The sequence below is a fragment of the Coregonus clupeaformis genome, chromosome 16 (genome assembly GCF_020615455.1).
Source record: "Coregonus clupeaformis isolate EN_2021a chromosome 16, ASM2061545v1, whole genome shotgun sequence".
Taxonomy (NCBI): domain Eukaryota; kingdom Metazoa; phylum Chordata; class Actinopteri; order Salmoniformes; family Salmonidae; genus Coregonus; species Coregonus clupeaformis.
Window position 1 is genome coordinate 51,152,950 of NC_059207.1, and position 17,056 is coordinate 51,170,005.

At 42.3% G+C, this 17,056-nt stretch overlaps 1 protein-coding gene across 1 annotated transcript in view; it reads left to right on the forward strand.

Moving 5' to 3' along the window:
• The window catches only part of pgm5 (phosphoglucomutase 5), a 46,112-nt gene extending 30,431 nt beyond the window's left edge, over positions 1-15,681 (forward strand). Inside the window, exons 7-11 of the mRNA XM_041901430.2 lie at positions 832-947; positions 7,221-7,356; positions 7,994-8,177; positions 11,048-11,185; positions 15,058-15,681. Of these exons, the coding sequence (XP_041757364.1) occupies positions 832-947; positions 7,221-7,356; positions 7,994-8,177; positions 11,048-11,185; positions 15,058-15,147 (664 nt within the window). The 3' untranslated portion in view covers positions 15,148-15,681. The remainder of the gene's footprint in view (positions 1-831; positions 948-7,220; positions 7,357-7,993; positions 8,178-11,047; positions 11,186-15,057) is intronic.
• The last annotated feature ends 1,375 nt before the right edge of the window (positions 15,682-17,056 follow it).

Below are 17,056 nucleotides of genomic sequence, written 5' to 3' on the forward strand. Positions count from 1 at the left end.
GACCTCTGTGATTGCCAACAAGGGTTTTGCCACCAAGTACTAAGTCATGTTTTGCAGAGGGGTCAAATACTTATTTCCCTCATTAAAATGCAAATCAATTTATAACATTTTTGAAATGCGTTTTTTTGGATTTTTTTGTTGTTGTTATTCTGTCTCTCACTGTTCAAATAAACCTACCATTAAAATTATAGACTGATCATTTATTTGTCAGTGGGCAAACGTACACAATCAGCAGGGGATCAAATACTTTTTTCCCTCACTGTATAGCAGACCCTCAAATTGAGTCAAACGCTTTTTTGAAATCAAGAAAGCATGAGAAGACTTTGCTTTTGTTTTGTTTTGTTTGTCAATAAGGGTGTGCAGGGTGTATACGTCGTCTGTCTTATGGTATTTTGGTATTCTCTCTCTCTCTCTCTCTCTCTCTCTCTCTCTCTCTCTCTCTCTCTCTCTCTCTCTCTCTCTCTCTCTCGCTCTCTTTCACTCTCTCTCTCTGTGACTGTGTGATAGAGTACATGGCTCAATTAGCTGAAAGGTTAGCTAGTTGTGTTGCTCTCTTTTCTCCTTATTAAGTTATTGGATGAGTAGATGGCAGATTACTCTGGCAGGCCAGCAGCCTGAAAGGTCACTTTGTAGTTTGTGAGCTCTGACTCATAACTGGAGAAAGGGACTACTCATACATTGGAGAAAGGCTAGTGTTGATTATGTTCTCCAGAGGTGTGTACAATCCAAATGATGCATGTGAGTGTGTGTGCGTTTATGTGTGTGTATACATAATGTAACTATAACTATCCCATGCTCTGTTTGTATGTGTGTGTTTGTTTGTGTGTATAGCGTGGCCAAGGCCTTGAAGGTGGCACTGTATGAGACTCCTACAGGCTGGAGGTTCTTTGGGAACCTGATGGACTCCGGGAGGTGCTCGCTCTGCGGCGAGGAGAGCTTCGGGACAAGTGAGTGTTACTGACTGTTTCTCTCTACTCCTGTTTTACATTTACATTAATCTGAGGCGTACTGCAGCTTGTTAGCAGCTAACGTTTGCTCACCTTTCAGTAAAAGCCAGTCTGTTGCTGGAGCATCCATATACAGTATATCACATCCTTAAATAGAGAGGCCTGGTGGGAGTCATCCCAGCATAATACATGTGAGGGGCTGTGTGTGTGTGTGTGTAAATAATCCCCATTCTTCTGCTATAAAAGGAGTGAGGAGCTCTGTGAATCACCAGAACCCTCTGCCTCTGCTGGCAGCTGCTCAGCCTACCAGGAAAAACGATCATATTCTCTCTCTATCTCTCTCTCTCTCTCTCTCTCTCTCTCTCTCTCTCTCTCTCTCTCTCTCTCTCTCTCTCTCTCTCTCTCTCTCTCTCTCTCTCTCTCTCTCTCTCTCTCTCTTCATCAGTGATGAATCTCAGGAATCAAAGATGGAGAGAGAGATAGAAAAGGAAAGAGGAGTATGGAGAGAGAAAGAGGGAAGGTGGGAGGGAACAGGAGAAAGAAGTAGAGCAAGTTGAAATGAGCAGGGGAGAGGAAAGGAAAGAGAGATGCAGGGGGACAGTAGATAAGGAGGTAATTAAGGGAAAGACAGAAAGAGGGGGAATGGAGAGCAGGGGAGAAAGTGGAAGAGAAAGATGAATAGGACAGAGTGATGTGTGACTTTGTGCTTTGCTTGACCCATTTAAGGCTAAATGGCTAGACGGAGCAGCGGTAAATCAGGACTATGTTCGATCCTCTCTCTCCCTGTCAAACAGCTACAGCTGGAACTTTTATTCATAAACATTAGTCTGGTCCATATTTTCAGTATTCTAATTTACATACATACAATCCAATTTCAGCTTTGAGATCTTGTCAAAGTGCTTAATAAAACCATTACATTATTATTGCTCATTGTCTTGAAATTGGTAGAGAATAACATTGGTGGCTTGTAGCTGAAATATATAAAGGTCAGGAGATTATTATTATTCTCATTCTTCTTCTTCTTCTTCTTCTTCTTCTTCTTCTTCTTATTGTTACACTATGATGCAGATGGAGAAAGGACTGATCTTGTGATTTTGATCTTGTGATTTAGTAGTTTTATGAGACAGCTTGTAAATACCTCCAGTGTCTTTCTCTCTCTCTCTCTCTCTCTCTCTCTCTCTCTCTCTCTCTCTCTCTCTCTCTCTCTCTCTCTCTCTCTCTCTCTCTCTCTCTCTCTCTCTCTCTCTCTCTCTCTCTCTCTCTCTCTCTCTCTCTCTCTCTCTCTCTCTCTCTCTCTCTCTCTCTCTCTCTCTCTCTCTCTCTCTCTCTCTCTCTCTCTCTCTCTCTCTCTCTCTCTCTCTCTCTCTCTCTCTGTGCTTGCACGTGTCCACAACAAAATTCACTTCAATGAAATCAGAAAAACAGAGAGGGGGTGGAAAGAGACAGAAATTGGCAACTGTCTGCTAGGGCCAGACTTACTAAACATTTACTCCACAACAAAGTATGCACCTCTTAGTTTCCACAGGAAACAAAACATAGAACATAACAAAAAATATATGTTAAAAAGAAAGGATCTGATCTAAAAGGTACACTCTTAAAAATAAAGGTGCAAGTTGGAACCAAATAAGGCTCTTGAGAGCGATGCCGTTGTGGAACCATTTTAGGGTCTCTGAAGAACCATAAATGGGATGGTTCTTTGAAGAACCATACAAAATCCTAAACCAGAAATGTTTCAGCCCTCCAGGACCGGAATTGAATAGCCCTGCTTTTAAGCCTGATTTGCATTAATTTTAAGCCTGATAAGCCTGATTTGCATTATTTTCAGTCCTGTGGCCTTCACCAAGTGAGATCCTAAGTGAATATGTTGTCATTAAAATGTAATTATTTAAGACAATACAATACCTTTTTTTGAAGGCCTAGTTTTACCATAATACAGTGGCCTGAAACTCAAGCCACATCAGGCCTGCAAGTCACATTAGGCTGGCTTGCAAAGTGATGTGTGATTCCTATTGGAATCCAGGCAGAGTGGGGATATCCAACATTTTCCATTTTTATTCACCCGCAACCTGCATTCAGAACGTTTTAATTCATCCGCAGAATAACTGCCAGGGTTGGGAAGATTAAGATATGAGACTACCTTAAACATCTAAACTGGAACAACCATTTCAGTAACGGGTGCAATAAGTCCAAGTAACAGAATAGTCTAGATAAATTGATGTTATTTATATTTGAGTAGCATAAGATTAATTAATCAATCAATCAATGTACATGCAAAAACATAGATATTGAAACAAACAATTCTAAAAATCAACCTGCAATAGCGCATACTGGGAAATATTACATTTACATTTACATTTTCGTCATTTAGCAGACGCTCTTATCCAGAGCGACTTACAAATTGGATGATAATGATGGGCATGATTTTTGTTAAACTCTGGTTATTAACACCAACACTGGGGTTCTTTTACACCACTGAGTGTTATTTTAACTGTTTATAGTAATGTTTTAACTCAACACTAGAAATGTTACACTGAAAAATCAACACTAGTTAACACTGGTGAATTTGCTGTGTGCTATGAAAGGGACACATCTGCAGGCTTCCATACATTTCAAGAACCTTTTAGAATTCTGAAGAACTGTAGACGTCACATCAAGAACCCCACACATAACTCAAAGGTTCTTTATGGGACAAGGAACCTTAAGAGCTGAGTGTACTATGGGCCCGATTCCGACTTAGGAAATTACGCCTTTCTTACGCACGCCTTTCCTACGCACTTCTTTGTAGTTGATATTCAGACTTATGAATGTGCATAATGGGCTTTGCAGGCGTGGTTCCCTTGCATGCGCTGAATAAATGTAATTCAACCGCTGAAAACCCTACCACTTGCTGGTCAACCGAATTTCTCTTGGAGTATTCATTCAATAGGGTTTTCAGTACATTTGTCTTAAGCCATCCCTTTAAATACAGTGTACCTTTTAATTAGAATTTTGTTGATAGACTAGAATACATAGAGAGAACGGGTTCAGAATATAGGGATCAATGAAAGACAGCCATCTATGCATATTCGTCTCCGTTTCAGCACCAACTGGTAGATTAAAAAATACTTTGATTTTGTAGATTATTTAGGCAAATTTTAGAGTTAGGAAAGTATGTATGAATCATTAAAAAAAACAGGTTTGGAGAGCCTTTATACACAGAATATATTGTTGAAAAAAAAATACAGTGGTTTGATTCATCCTGAAAGTTGTCATATTCAAGTTCAATCCATTAAATATTGGAAGGTGGAAAAAATAAGTGTACAGTAGGGGTTAAACAATAGCCCTATAAATGTAGCAAACTCTCACTAATCATGGAACTGTGACGACAACGGTCCAGTCATTGTGAACCGTGCATCAGGCTCCAGAATTAACCTGCTACATGTGGTCTGAGTTACAAAATGATTAAATAGGCTACATGTCCCAAATTATTGCAAAACGTTAGCCTAATATGATCCACTAATGCTAGCGACCCTCAGGAACAACTTACACGGACGTGACAGAGGAAAGAAAGGTAAATGGAATGGAATGATGCAAAATGTAAGTTACAAATTGAAGAAAACGATCACTAAAGTGAAGGTTGTTAATGTATGTGGATCTTACTGATGGTGGCTCCCGATAGAGGCTAATATTTAACAACATTAAAAAAATAAAAACTGAGAAAAGCCCAGGCATTGGCTATAATTAAAACATTCTAAAGCTCATACATCAACTCTGCAGGTTTAGCCCTACAGAACCTGTAGCTTGGGTGTCCAGATTTCATCCACGCAAATTAGGAGGGCACACAATTACATTTTTGGAATAACGGCACAGCTATTTATAGCCTATTTCACTGTGGAAAAGGGGCCGCAATACATGTCATGTTGATATGATTTTCAGTTTGCTTCAATATGGCTGGTTTCACTTTTGTCTCCAGGGATCATAAGGAAAACGAATCTAATACAATTGCTATGTGTATTCACAATCCCCTTCTCCAAACGGATTACTCATTTACCTAGCTCTTATCAATAGCTCTTATCAAGTTGTAAATTACAGTGCATGGAGAATCCTGTTATTTCTATCGAACCTTATTCATGGTTTGCTCGTGTGTAAAGGTGGTGGAATTATGAGGGAATTACATCAATTGATTGGACATGATTTGGAAAGGCACACACCTGTCTATATAATGTCCCACAGTTGTCAGAGCAAACACCAATCCATGAGGTTGAAAGAAATGTCCGTAGAGCTCCGAGACAGGATTGTGTCGAGGCACAGATCTGAACAAGGGTACCAAAAAATGTCTGCAGCATTGAAGGTCCACAAGAACACATTGGCCTCCATCATTCTTAAATGGAAGAAGTTTGGAACCACCAAGACTCTTCCTAGAGCTGGCCGGCCGGCCAAACTGAGCAATTGGGGGAGAAGGGCCTTGGTCAGGGAGGTGACCAAGAACCGAATGGTCACTCTGACAAAGCTCCAGAGATCCTCTGTGGAGATGGGAGAACCTTCCAGAAGGACAAGTATCTCTGCAGCACGCCTCCAATCAGACATTTATGGTAGAGTGGCCAGACGGAAGGCACTCCTCAGTAAAAGGCACATGACAGCCCGCTTGGAGTTTGTCAAAAGGCACCTAAAGGACTCTCAGATCATGAGAAACAAGATTCTCTGGTCTGATATATAGATCACGTCTGGAGGAAACCTGGCACCATCCCTACGGTGAAGCATCAGGGTGGCAGCATCATGCTGTGGGGATGTTTTTCAGCGGCAGGGACTGGGAGACTAGTCAGGATGGAGGGAAAGATGAACGGAGCAAAGTACAGAGAGATCCTTGATGAATACCTGCTCCAGAGTGCTCAGGTCCTCAGACTGGGGCGAAGGTTCACCTTCCAACAGGACAACGACCCTAAGCACACAGCAAAGACAATGCAGGAATGGCTTCGGGACAAGTCTCTGAATGTCCTTGAGTGGCCCAGCCAGAGCCCGGACTTGAACCCGATCGAACATCTCTGGAAAGACCTGAAAATAGCTGTGCAGCGACGCTCCCCATCCAACCTAACAGAGTTTGAGAGGATCTGCAGAGAAGAATGGGAGAAACTCCCCAAATACAGGTGTGCAAAGCTTGTAGTGTCATACCCAAGAAGACTTGAGGCTGTAATCGTTGCCAAAGGTGCTTCAACAAAGTACTGAGTAAAGGGTCTGAATACTTATCTAAATGTGATATTTCCGTTTGTCATTTTTTATACATTTGCAAAAAAATCTAAAAACCTGGTTTTGCTTTGTCATTATGGCATATTGTGTGTAGATTGATGATATCATATAGTCAACCCTTTATCTTAATACTTTACAGTTAACACTGACTGTAAGTCGCTCAAGATAAGAGTGTCTTCTAAATAACCATTTTTTTTGTCATACATTCAGCATAAGTGGCCATGCGGAAATCAAACCCACAACCCTGGTTCTACAAGCACCATGTTCCAACCCAACTGAGCCACATCAATATCAGCAATATGAATAGTACCAGTGGTGGAAAAAGTACCCAATTTTCATACTTGAGTAAAAGTAAAGATACCTTAATAGAAAATGACTCAAGTAAAAGTGAAAGTCACCCAGTAAAAAACGACTTGAGTAAAAGTCTAAAAGTATTTGGTTTTAAATATACTTAAGGATCAATGTAAATGTAATTGCAAAAATGTACTTAAGTATCAAAAGTAAAAGTACAAGTATAAATCATTTCAAATTCCTTATATTAGGCAAAGCAGAAGGACACATTTTCAAGTTGTTATTTATTAAAGTACTTAAGTAGTACTTTAAAGTATTTTACTTAAGTACTTTACAACACTGAATAGTACTACCAACAGAATGTGTTGAGAGAGAGCTGGCTGTCTGTTCTGTAGAAAGCCATCAGCCACCCAGAGAGACTCAGGAGAGGCATCCATCCAGTGTGAGAGCCAGATAAACAAACTAGTGGCTGTTAAAGTCTATGGCCCAGAGTTGAACTGAAGAAAGGGTTCTTGTCAGAATGCCTGCTAGAATGTCTATTAAAATGCCTATGAAATAAACCTTGTTTTAATTCGTTTTAGCCAAGGAATCCTCCAGGGTAACATCCCTTTCAAAATATCCCATGTTAGACTAACATCCCACTCTGCCCCATATGTTTATAACAGGTAATAACATGGTTATGAAGGTTTAAAACAAGGTTATAAAAAGGTTATGAAGGTTCATGGTCTCCTGGGCTAACTTTTGTCCACTCATGTCCAGGTTCAGACCACATCCGTGAGAAGGACGGTCTGTGGTCGGTGCTGGTGTGGCTGTCCATTATGGCTGCCAGGAAACAGGGTGTGGATGAGATCGTCAAGGACCACTGGGCCAAGCTCGGACGCAACTACTTCTGCAGGTCACTACAGTTGATACTCTGCTATGCAATAAATACATAAATCAATGGATAGAAAGAAATGTACAGTGAACACAGAATGACACATTGAGGATGTCATGTCCTTATCTTCTTTTCTAATAGCAAGTGTGTGTCCCCCCCCCCCCGACCCAGACTTCCCACAGCATGCAGAGGAAGATGGAGGGGAAATAACCACCTCAGTCTCAACACAGACCAAAGTGTTTGCACTTTGTTTGGGCTTTACTGTGAAGACTTAGAACATGAATGGAGTTTTATATAAGGAATTGTTCAGTGGCTGTAAATGTCAAGGCTCTAACTTTGTTTAAAGAAGCTCTAAAATGAATTTCAGTCATTTTTTAAAAAGTGTCTTAAAGTGTGTTTGTCTCTATGCTGGTGGTTTCAAGGAGTGTTTGTGTGTCTTTATGCTGCATTTGTGTATGTGTATGTGCATGTGTGTGTGGTTCGAATCCCCGAGCCGACTATGTGAAAAATCTGTCGATGTGTCCTTGAGCAAGTCACTTAACCCTAATTTCGCCTGGAAGTCGCTCTGGATAAGAGCGTCTGTTAAATAACTAACATTGTTATGTAATCTGTGCGCGCGCACCTGTGTTCACACCTGTGTATGTGTGTGTGTTCACAGGTTTGACTATGAGGGTGTGGACCCCAGAGCAGCCTTCTATCTGATGAGGGACTTGGAGGGGGTGATCACAGACAAGACCTTCCCAAGCCAGAAGTTTGCTGTGGGGAGTACCGTCTACAGCGTGGAGCGGGCTGATAACTTTCAGTACATCGACCCTGTGGATGGAACCGTGGTCCGCAACCAGGTCAGTCTACCTGCCCCATGGCTCTGAGTGGAGAGAAGGAGAGGAGGAGAAGAGGGGAGAGAAGAGGAGGGGAGGAGGGGAGGGGAGAAGGAAAGGAGGTTTGGTTGTCTATGAGGTCTATATAATTGTTCACTTTATTAGTCAAAAGGTCAGCACATATTCCTCTTCCCTCTATCCTTCTCTCTTTCTATCCTCCTACTCCTCTCTGCTCCAGACCACCCAGAGTGCATGTGCCCAGAGTGGGGTTCCATGTTTGGGCATGGCTGTCTCTAACCTTCCTCCTCAGTCAGTAAACACACACATACAGTAGAGCACTGCTATGCACCAGTACTGAGAGACAGAAACAGGACAGACAGACAAAGATACAGTAGTGTAATAGTGGTGTGATATACAACCTCTGGTCAGGAACAGTCAGCCTACTGTTGATGTTGAACATACTTTTGAGTGGTAAACACTCTCCAGTTCTTACTTCACTGGTTCCCAAATGGTGGGAGGGCCCCGCTGGTCACAGTCGAGTCCTGCCTGTTTTTCAGAAGCAAAGCTATTCAGCACATTAGACCATATGTCTATGGCATTGGTTCTGGTGACATGTTGAGTCATGAGAAGACTCCCGAAGCTTTAGGTGGGTCACAGGGCTAAACGGTTTGGGAACAAGTGATGTGTATACAGCAGTGATGTCACAGTGGCTAATGTATGATGTTTTGGCTTGGCCTTTATTCTGATTGGTAGACTTGGTTTAGTCTGGGGCCTTTAATGTCATTGGTGGAGGCAGATATGTCTCAGCTGGGCCTTTATTGTGATTGGTGGAAAGACTGATGAATCTGAGTCTGTGTCAGCCATCCACACACATCCCAGTAAAGATGATGAGTGTTATACACAGTCTACTGTTGGGGAATGTAAACACAGACACACACCTCCATCATATCCTTTTCTGTGAAGTTTACCCAGCTGACTCCCTCTGTTCTGTCCTGGAATGTGTGGAAACTAGCCTGGCATCGACAGCTCATACTACGCACACACAGACAAACACAGACAAAATAATGACTTGTAAATCCTGATGGCCACCCATTGGTGTCAGGGATCTTGGTCTGGGATGTATGATGGCATAAGAGATGGAAGCGCGTGTGTGTGTGTTTATCTGTACGGGTGTGTATGTGTGTGTGTTTTCAGTCAGTCACAGTCCCAATCGGGAATGTGACAGTAGCAGGATCAGACCTGGGCCATCCTTCACTGTCACAGTGAGCTCACAGTGCTCCACAGAGGCACAGCAATTACAGCTAGTAAGTCACTCAATCAAAAGTGTGACATTCCCCCCCTCCTCCCTCCCCCCAGTAAACCCTTCTCCCCCTTGTCCATATTATTACAGGATACATTCCACATAGACACAGGGTTGTGTCAGCTGTTGTCTCTCCCCTCTGCATGTCTGTCTGTGAGAGGGAGGGTGGTGTCAGCTGTTGTCTCTCCCCTCTGCCTGTCTGTCTGTGAGAGGAAGGGTGGTGTCAGCTGTTGTCTCTCCCCTCTGCCTGTCTGTCTGTGAGAGGAAGGGTGGTGTCAGCTGTTGTCTCTCCCCTCTGCATGTCTGTCTGTGAGAGGGAGGGTGGTGTCAGCTGTTGTCTCTCCCCTCTGCCTGTCTGTCTGTGAGAGGGAGGGTGGTGTCAGCTGTTGTCTCTCCCCTCTGCCTGTCTGTCTGTGAGAGGGAGGGTGGTGTCAGCTGTTGTCTCTCCCCTCTGCCTGTCTGTCTGTGAGAGGGAGGGTGGTGTCAGCTGTTGTCTCTCCCCTCTGCCTGTCTGTCTGTGAGAGGGAGGGTGGTGTCAGCTGTTGTCTCTCCCCTCTGCCTGTCTGTCTGTGAGAGGGAGGGTGGTGTCAGCTGTTGTCTCTCCCCTCTGCCTGTCTGTCTGTGAGAGGGAGGGTGGTGTCAGCTGTTGTCTCTCCCCCTCTGCCTGTCTGTCTGTGAGAGGAAGGGTGGTGTCAGCTGTTGTCTCTCCCCTCTGCCTGTCTGTCTGTGAGAGGAAGGGTGGTGTCAGCTGTTGTCTCTCCCCTCTGCCTGTCTGTCTGTGAGAGGAAGGGTGGTGTCAGCTGTTGTCTCTCCCCTCTGCCTGTCTGTCTGTGAGAGGAAGGGTGGTGTCAGCTGTTGTCTCTCCCCTCTGCCTGTCTGTCTGTGAGAGGGAGGGTGGTGTCAGCTGTTGTCTCTCCCCTCTGCCTGTCTGTCTGTGAGAGGAAGGGTGGTGTCAGCTGTCCAGCACATACACATGTATGTGTACACACACATACACACACACACACACACACACACACACACACACACACACACACTCACAAGCATATGTACACACACACACTGGAGTATACATATATTCTTAAACAGAGACACAAGCTCACAAATGTTCACACATACAGAGGTACTGTACACATACTGTACACACACAAACAAACACACATACGCACACACACACACACAGACTGGCTGTGATGACATGTTGAGGGAAGAGAGGCTTTACAGAGCTATGCCTGGGTTGCCTCTGTAGCCTGCTACTGAATTCTTACCACATAGACAGATTACACACATACTATGGTACATTGACCCCCTCTCTCCTGACACAAACGAACAACTACATATACACAAACACAGATAGGGTTGCACTGTAGCTAAACATACACACACACAGCAGGGTCAATTCTTACCTTATGCATATGACTACAGCGGCATCTAGTGGATGTCAGTTGATACTGCATTAAACAACTGACTGTCTCACTGCCTCTGGACTGTCTGTCTACCTGTCTCACTGCCTCTGGTCTGTCTGTCTACCTGTCTCACTGCCTCTGGTCTGTCTGTCTACCTGTCTCACTGCCGCTGGTCTGTCTGTCTACAGGGTCTGCGGATCGTCTTCACTGATGCATCTCGTCTGGTCTTCCGTCTGAGTGGGAGTGGGGGAGGGGCTGGGGCCACGGTCCGGATCTATGCAGAGAGCTTAGAGAGAGACCCCGAGAGGCAAAACAGAGAAACTCAGGTAGGGAGTTTACACTGGAATCCATTATGATAGGTACTATAACATTACAATGTGTGTGTGTGTGTGTGTGTGTGCACATGTATGTGTTAGTGTTTGTGTGTTTTTTTCAGACAACTCAGCAATGGCAATAAGAGGGTCTTTCTCATAAATGTTTATTTCTGTAGTTACGAGCTTACAGACCCATGAACTAAGGAGAGGATCTACATTCTTCGAAAAAAAGGTGTTAAGTAGAACCATATAGGGTTTCTTTGGTTTGTCCCAATAGGGAACCCTTTGCAGAGGGTTTTACCTAGAACCTTCTATGTAGGGTTGTTCATACATCACCCTGTAAATGGTTCTACCTAGAACCCTCTATAAAGGGTTCTACCAATAACCCTTTTATCTTTGAAGGGTTGTTCCTAGAACCCTTTATGAACAGTTCCACCAGGCTTATTAGTCTTTAAAATTAAACTCTTTATGACAATAAATTACATACTGTATATCATAAGGCCTTTCTTTGAGGGCCTAGTTATCCCATAACACAGTGGTTTGGCAGGGGGGCTTTCAACTTTACTCTTGAAAGTTGTAATAGTAGAATGCACAAGGTGCAATTTTGAAATTGGGTAGTGGATCATTGGTTTTCCTCTTGTCATGTCAGTCATTGCATACCTTAGAGAGCTATTTATATATTGTCAGAAATGTCCGCACTAGGGTGTGGGATGTTCCCCAATGCTGGAAGTGGGGCCTGAGTGAAAAGGTTTGGGAACTCCTACCCTAACACAGTGTTGTTAGGAAACTCCTGGTTTACAGGCCACATCAGGCCTGCAAGCCACATTATGATGGCTAGCAAAATTATGTGTAATTCCCATTGGAATCCAGCCAGAGCGATGATATCCAACAATTTGAACTTTTAATCACCCACAATCTACATTCAGAATGACTACTAGGATAGGGAAGATTGATTAATGGGACTACCTAAATCATCTAAACTGGATGGAACTGGAACAACCATTTCAGTAATGGGTGCAATAAGTCCAACTACTAACAGATTGGATTAGTTTAGAAACATTTATGTTATTTATCTTTGTGTAGAATAGGATTAATCAACATACATGCAAAAACACAGATATTAAAATAAACAATTATGAAAATCTAACCTGCAATAGAGCATGCTGGGAAATATGAAAATGATGGGCTTGGTTTTTAGTGTTTTACTCTACACAGAGTAAAAATGACACAATCACACTCAACTCTTGTTGTTAACACCAACAATGGGGTTCTTTTTAACTCCTTTATCAACACTAGAAATGTTACACAAAAACAATCAACACTAGGTAAAACTGGCCAATTTGCCACAAGTGTCCATGATTGAGTCTTTGAATGTAGAGATGGGGATAAAACTGTCCAGTTTGAGTGTTTTTTGCAGCTCGTTACAGTCGCTAGCTGCAGCGAACTGAAAAGAGGAGCGACCCAGGGATGTGTGTGCTTTGGGGACCTTTAACAGAATGTAACTGGCAGAACGGGTGTTGTATGTGGAGAATGAGGGTTGCAGTAGGTATCTCAGATAGGGGGGAGTGAGGCCCAAGAGGGTTTTATAAATAAGCATCAACCAGTGGCAGAGAAAGCTTGTTGGACACTGAGAAAGCTTTGTTGTTTAACACAAAATCCGGGGAGGGGCCAGCTGAGTATAAGACTGTATCATCTGCATATAAATGGTTGAGAGAGCTTCCTACTGCCTGAGCTATGTTGTTGATGTAAATTGAGAAGAGCATGGGGCCTAGGATCAAGCCTTGTGGTAATCCCTTGGTGACAGGCAGTGGCTGAGACAGCAGATGTTCTGACTTTACACATTGCACTCTTTGAGAGGTAGTTAGCAAACCAGGCCAAAGACCCCTCAGAGACACCAATACTCCTTCTTGTCTCCTTGTCTTCCAAATAATCCTTCTTGCCTTCCAAACAATCATCAAAGAACACTTAAAAAAATGGTTATTAGGATGAAAACGGTTCTTGGTAGAAACCTAACTGTCCGCAAAGAACCCTTTTGGAAGAGTGTATGGAACATTGTAATTTTCTTTTTATCTATTTACTTTATTCTTTAACCACAAGGACAATGGCATTGTCAATAATAAGGGCATGGTTCACAATGGTCACATGAAGATGTCTTGATTGTGTATGTCTTCATACCCCTGAGTTAATAATACTTGGTGGAAGCACCTTTGGCAGTGAATAATTTTGAATGATGCTGCGTTCACGTACAATCGAAGTTATCGGAAGTTCCTAGCTCCGACTGGGATGTTTCACTTGAACGAAATTAACTTTTTTTTGCCTAAATTAAAAACTACAGGCTTGGGTCAAATCCAATACAACACAGAGTGAAATCCTCTGTATTTTCAAATATTGTGGTGGCAGCATCATGTTATTGGTATGCTTTTCACCGGCAGGAACTGGGGAGTTTGTCAGGATCAAAATAAATACGAAAGGAGGACAATCCACAAATTCTAATGCCAAAAAAGGAAGTTACAGAAAATTGAACCAGAAAGGCTCTCCAAAAGGTGTTGAGTGTTCCAGAGGGGTCCAGTTTCAGTCCTGACTTAAAATTGCTTGAAAATCAGAGACAAGATTTGGATATTGCTGTCCATCAATGATTCCCAATCAAATTACTGAGCTTGAGCAATTTTGACAAAAACAATGGATAAATGTTGCCCTAAGAGTTGTGCAAAGTTGGTAGAATCATGTTCAGAATGATTCACAGCTGTAATTGCTGCCAAAGGTGCTTCCACTAAGTATTAAAAGGTCCAATGCATTCCGTCCCACCAAAACAGGCTGAAATTTCAGGTGGTCTTTTCAAGCAGCTCTTACTCTAAAAAGGCATTATCATAATTTTTACAATTTCACAGTATTATTCCAACCTCATAGTGTGGAACTATAAATAAAACGACAACACAATCAAGACATCTTAGTTTCTTTATTTTGTATTAATTTGGAAAATGTTCTATAATTTAATTTCACTTTGAAAATGTGGAGTAGGTTGTGTGGATTGGTAGGAAAAAAAATCCAATGTATTCCATTTTTAGATATAATTTTAAGGAGGCAAAATGTGAAGACTGTGCAAGGGGTCTGTAGACTTTCACTAACGACTGTAGGTGAGTCCTCCCTTACTAAACAAACCCAATCAAATGATAACAGCTGTTAAATACTTAACCTATAAAGAATTGGCATACTGTATCTTCAGTGTGTATAGAGTTGGTGTTTATGGTGTTTGGTTGGACAGTTATATGGAAGACTGAATGGCTTTTGGTTTTATGTTCAGGCTGTTGTTGTCATTTGTTTTGGTGGCTTACAGTATACACCTGATTTCTGAAGGTGGTTTTAGATGCTTGATCAAGTTTGTATAGTACAACTACATGTAGTTCACTACTCCCCAACACTGGATTCTTAGTAGGAACCACTGTGGGTAGTGTAGAAGGCTCTGGGGTTAGGGGTGTTTAGTTAAGGAGAATGCCAATGCAATAAGGTTTATAAGCTACCACTACCACTGACTACCTTCAACGCCTTTTACACAGGGGCTTAAGGGATTAACATATTCTCAGTTACAGTCCCTTGGCCGTCCTGCGTTTTGAGTGTGATGTTACTATGTTGCTAGTATACCAATACCACACGCACATTGTACACTTATTGGAACATGTGCAGTGGTAGTGCATCCTTTCAAGGTCTCTACGGCAATCCTCCATTAGAAAAGAAAGCCTGAAGTAGTGGCAGTGATGTGTGTATTGCATGAAGTGTGTATGAAGCAGTGTGTGTTGTCTGTATCCCAGGTGGTGCTTGGTCCTCTTATTGTCAGTATTAGTGCATTGTTTGTAATGTGTGAAGTGTGTATGTGTTCTGTGTACCAGGCGGTGCTGGGTCCCCTCATTGCTATTGCCCTGAAGATCTCTGACATCCACGAGAAGACAGGACGCCGCAGCCCCACCGTCATCACCTGAGCTCTGCTCCACCGCGCACACACACACACCTGAGTGCTCCCTCCCACAAAACAATTACATCCCTGAGGCCACATTTACATTTTAGTCATTTAGCAGACGCTCTTATCCAGTGAGTGCATACATTTTCATACTGGCCACCCGTGGGAATCAAACCCACAACCCTGGCGTTGCAAGTGCCATGCTCTACCAACTGAGCTACACGGGACCAAGTCCTACTTGTTGCCACACCTGGTGCCAATTGCAAGCAAGTGCTATTCACTCTCTATTTATCTCAACATTTTAAATATTATGTAGTCTGCAAAGAAAATAACCAAGCAGTGTATTTCACCAGCTGATGAAACAGAAATTGTTCATATCAGGCCTCTGTTATGAAATATTTATTTTCTGGATGCATGAAATTACAGCTACAAAGCCTGTGCCTTTATCTATGTGTGTGTGTGTGTGTGTGTGTGTGTGTGTGTGTGTGTGTGTGTGTGTGTCTGATCATTATAAAGACAACTGACGGAATTAAAGGAAGAAGTCCAGTTTTTCATACACCATGTTTTCTTACCATATTTTTTACATAGTATCATTTTATGCAGTGTTTCACATTTAAGGAGGTTTATGCCACATGCATACACACACACACACACTCTTCACCCACCCACGCATTCTTCCAAGTATGTTTGTCTATAGCCAGGAGTAAATCACACATACAGAAAAATAATATATTGGAATATATTTCAATAAAATATACATATATTTACATATATGGGGGACATGTATTTATCAAATATATAAATAAATAAAATATATGTACATATACACTACCAGTCAAAGGTTTGGACACACCTACTCATTCAAGGGATTTTCTTTATTTGTACTTTTTTTTACATTGTAGAATAATAGTGAAGACATCAAAACAATGAAATAACACAAATGGAATCATGGAGTAACCAAAAAAGTGTTAAACAAATCAAAATATATTTTATATTTGAGATTCTTCAAATAGCCACCCTTTGTCTTGATGACAGCTTTGCACACTCTTGGCATTCTCTCAACCAGGTTCATGAGGTAGTCACCTGGAATGCATTTCAATTAACAGGTGTGCCTTGTTAAAAGTTAATTTGTGGAATTTATTTCCTTCTTAATGCGTTTGAGCCAATCAGTTGTGTTGTGACAAGGTAGGGGTGGTATACAGAAGATAGCCCTATTTGGTAAAAGACCAAGTCCATATTATGGCAAGAACAGCTCAAATAAGCAAAGTGAAACGACAGTCCATCATTACTTTAAGACATGAAGGTCAGTTAATCCAGAAAATGTCAAGAACTTTTAAAGTTTCTTCAAGTGCAGTTGCAAACACCATCAAGCTCTATGATGAAACTGGCTCTCATGAGGGCCGCCACAGGAATGGAAGACCCAGAGTTACTTCTGCTGCAGAGGATAAGTTCAGTAGATTTACCAGCCTCAGAAATTGCAGCCCAAATAAATGCTTCACAGAGTTCAAGTCACAGACACATCTCAACATCGACTGTTCAGAGAGGACTGTGTGAATCAGGCCTTCATGGTCAAATTGCTGCAAAGAAACCACTACTAAAGGACACCAATAAGAAGAGACCTGCTTGGGCCAAGAAACACGAGCAATGGACATTAGACCAGTGGAAATGTGTCCTTTGGTCTGGTGTCCAAATGTGAGATTTTTGGTTCCAACCGTCGTGTTTTTGTGAGACGTGGTGTGGGTGAACGGATGATCTCCGCATGTGTAGTTCCCACCGTAAAGCATGGAGGAGGAGGTGTTATGGTGTGGGCGTGCTTTGCTGGTGACACTGTCAGTGATTTATTTAGAATTCAAGGCACACTTAACCAGCATGGCTACAACAGCATTCTGCAGCGATACGCCATCCCATCTGGTTTGGGCTTAGTGGGACTA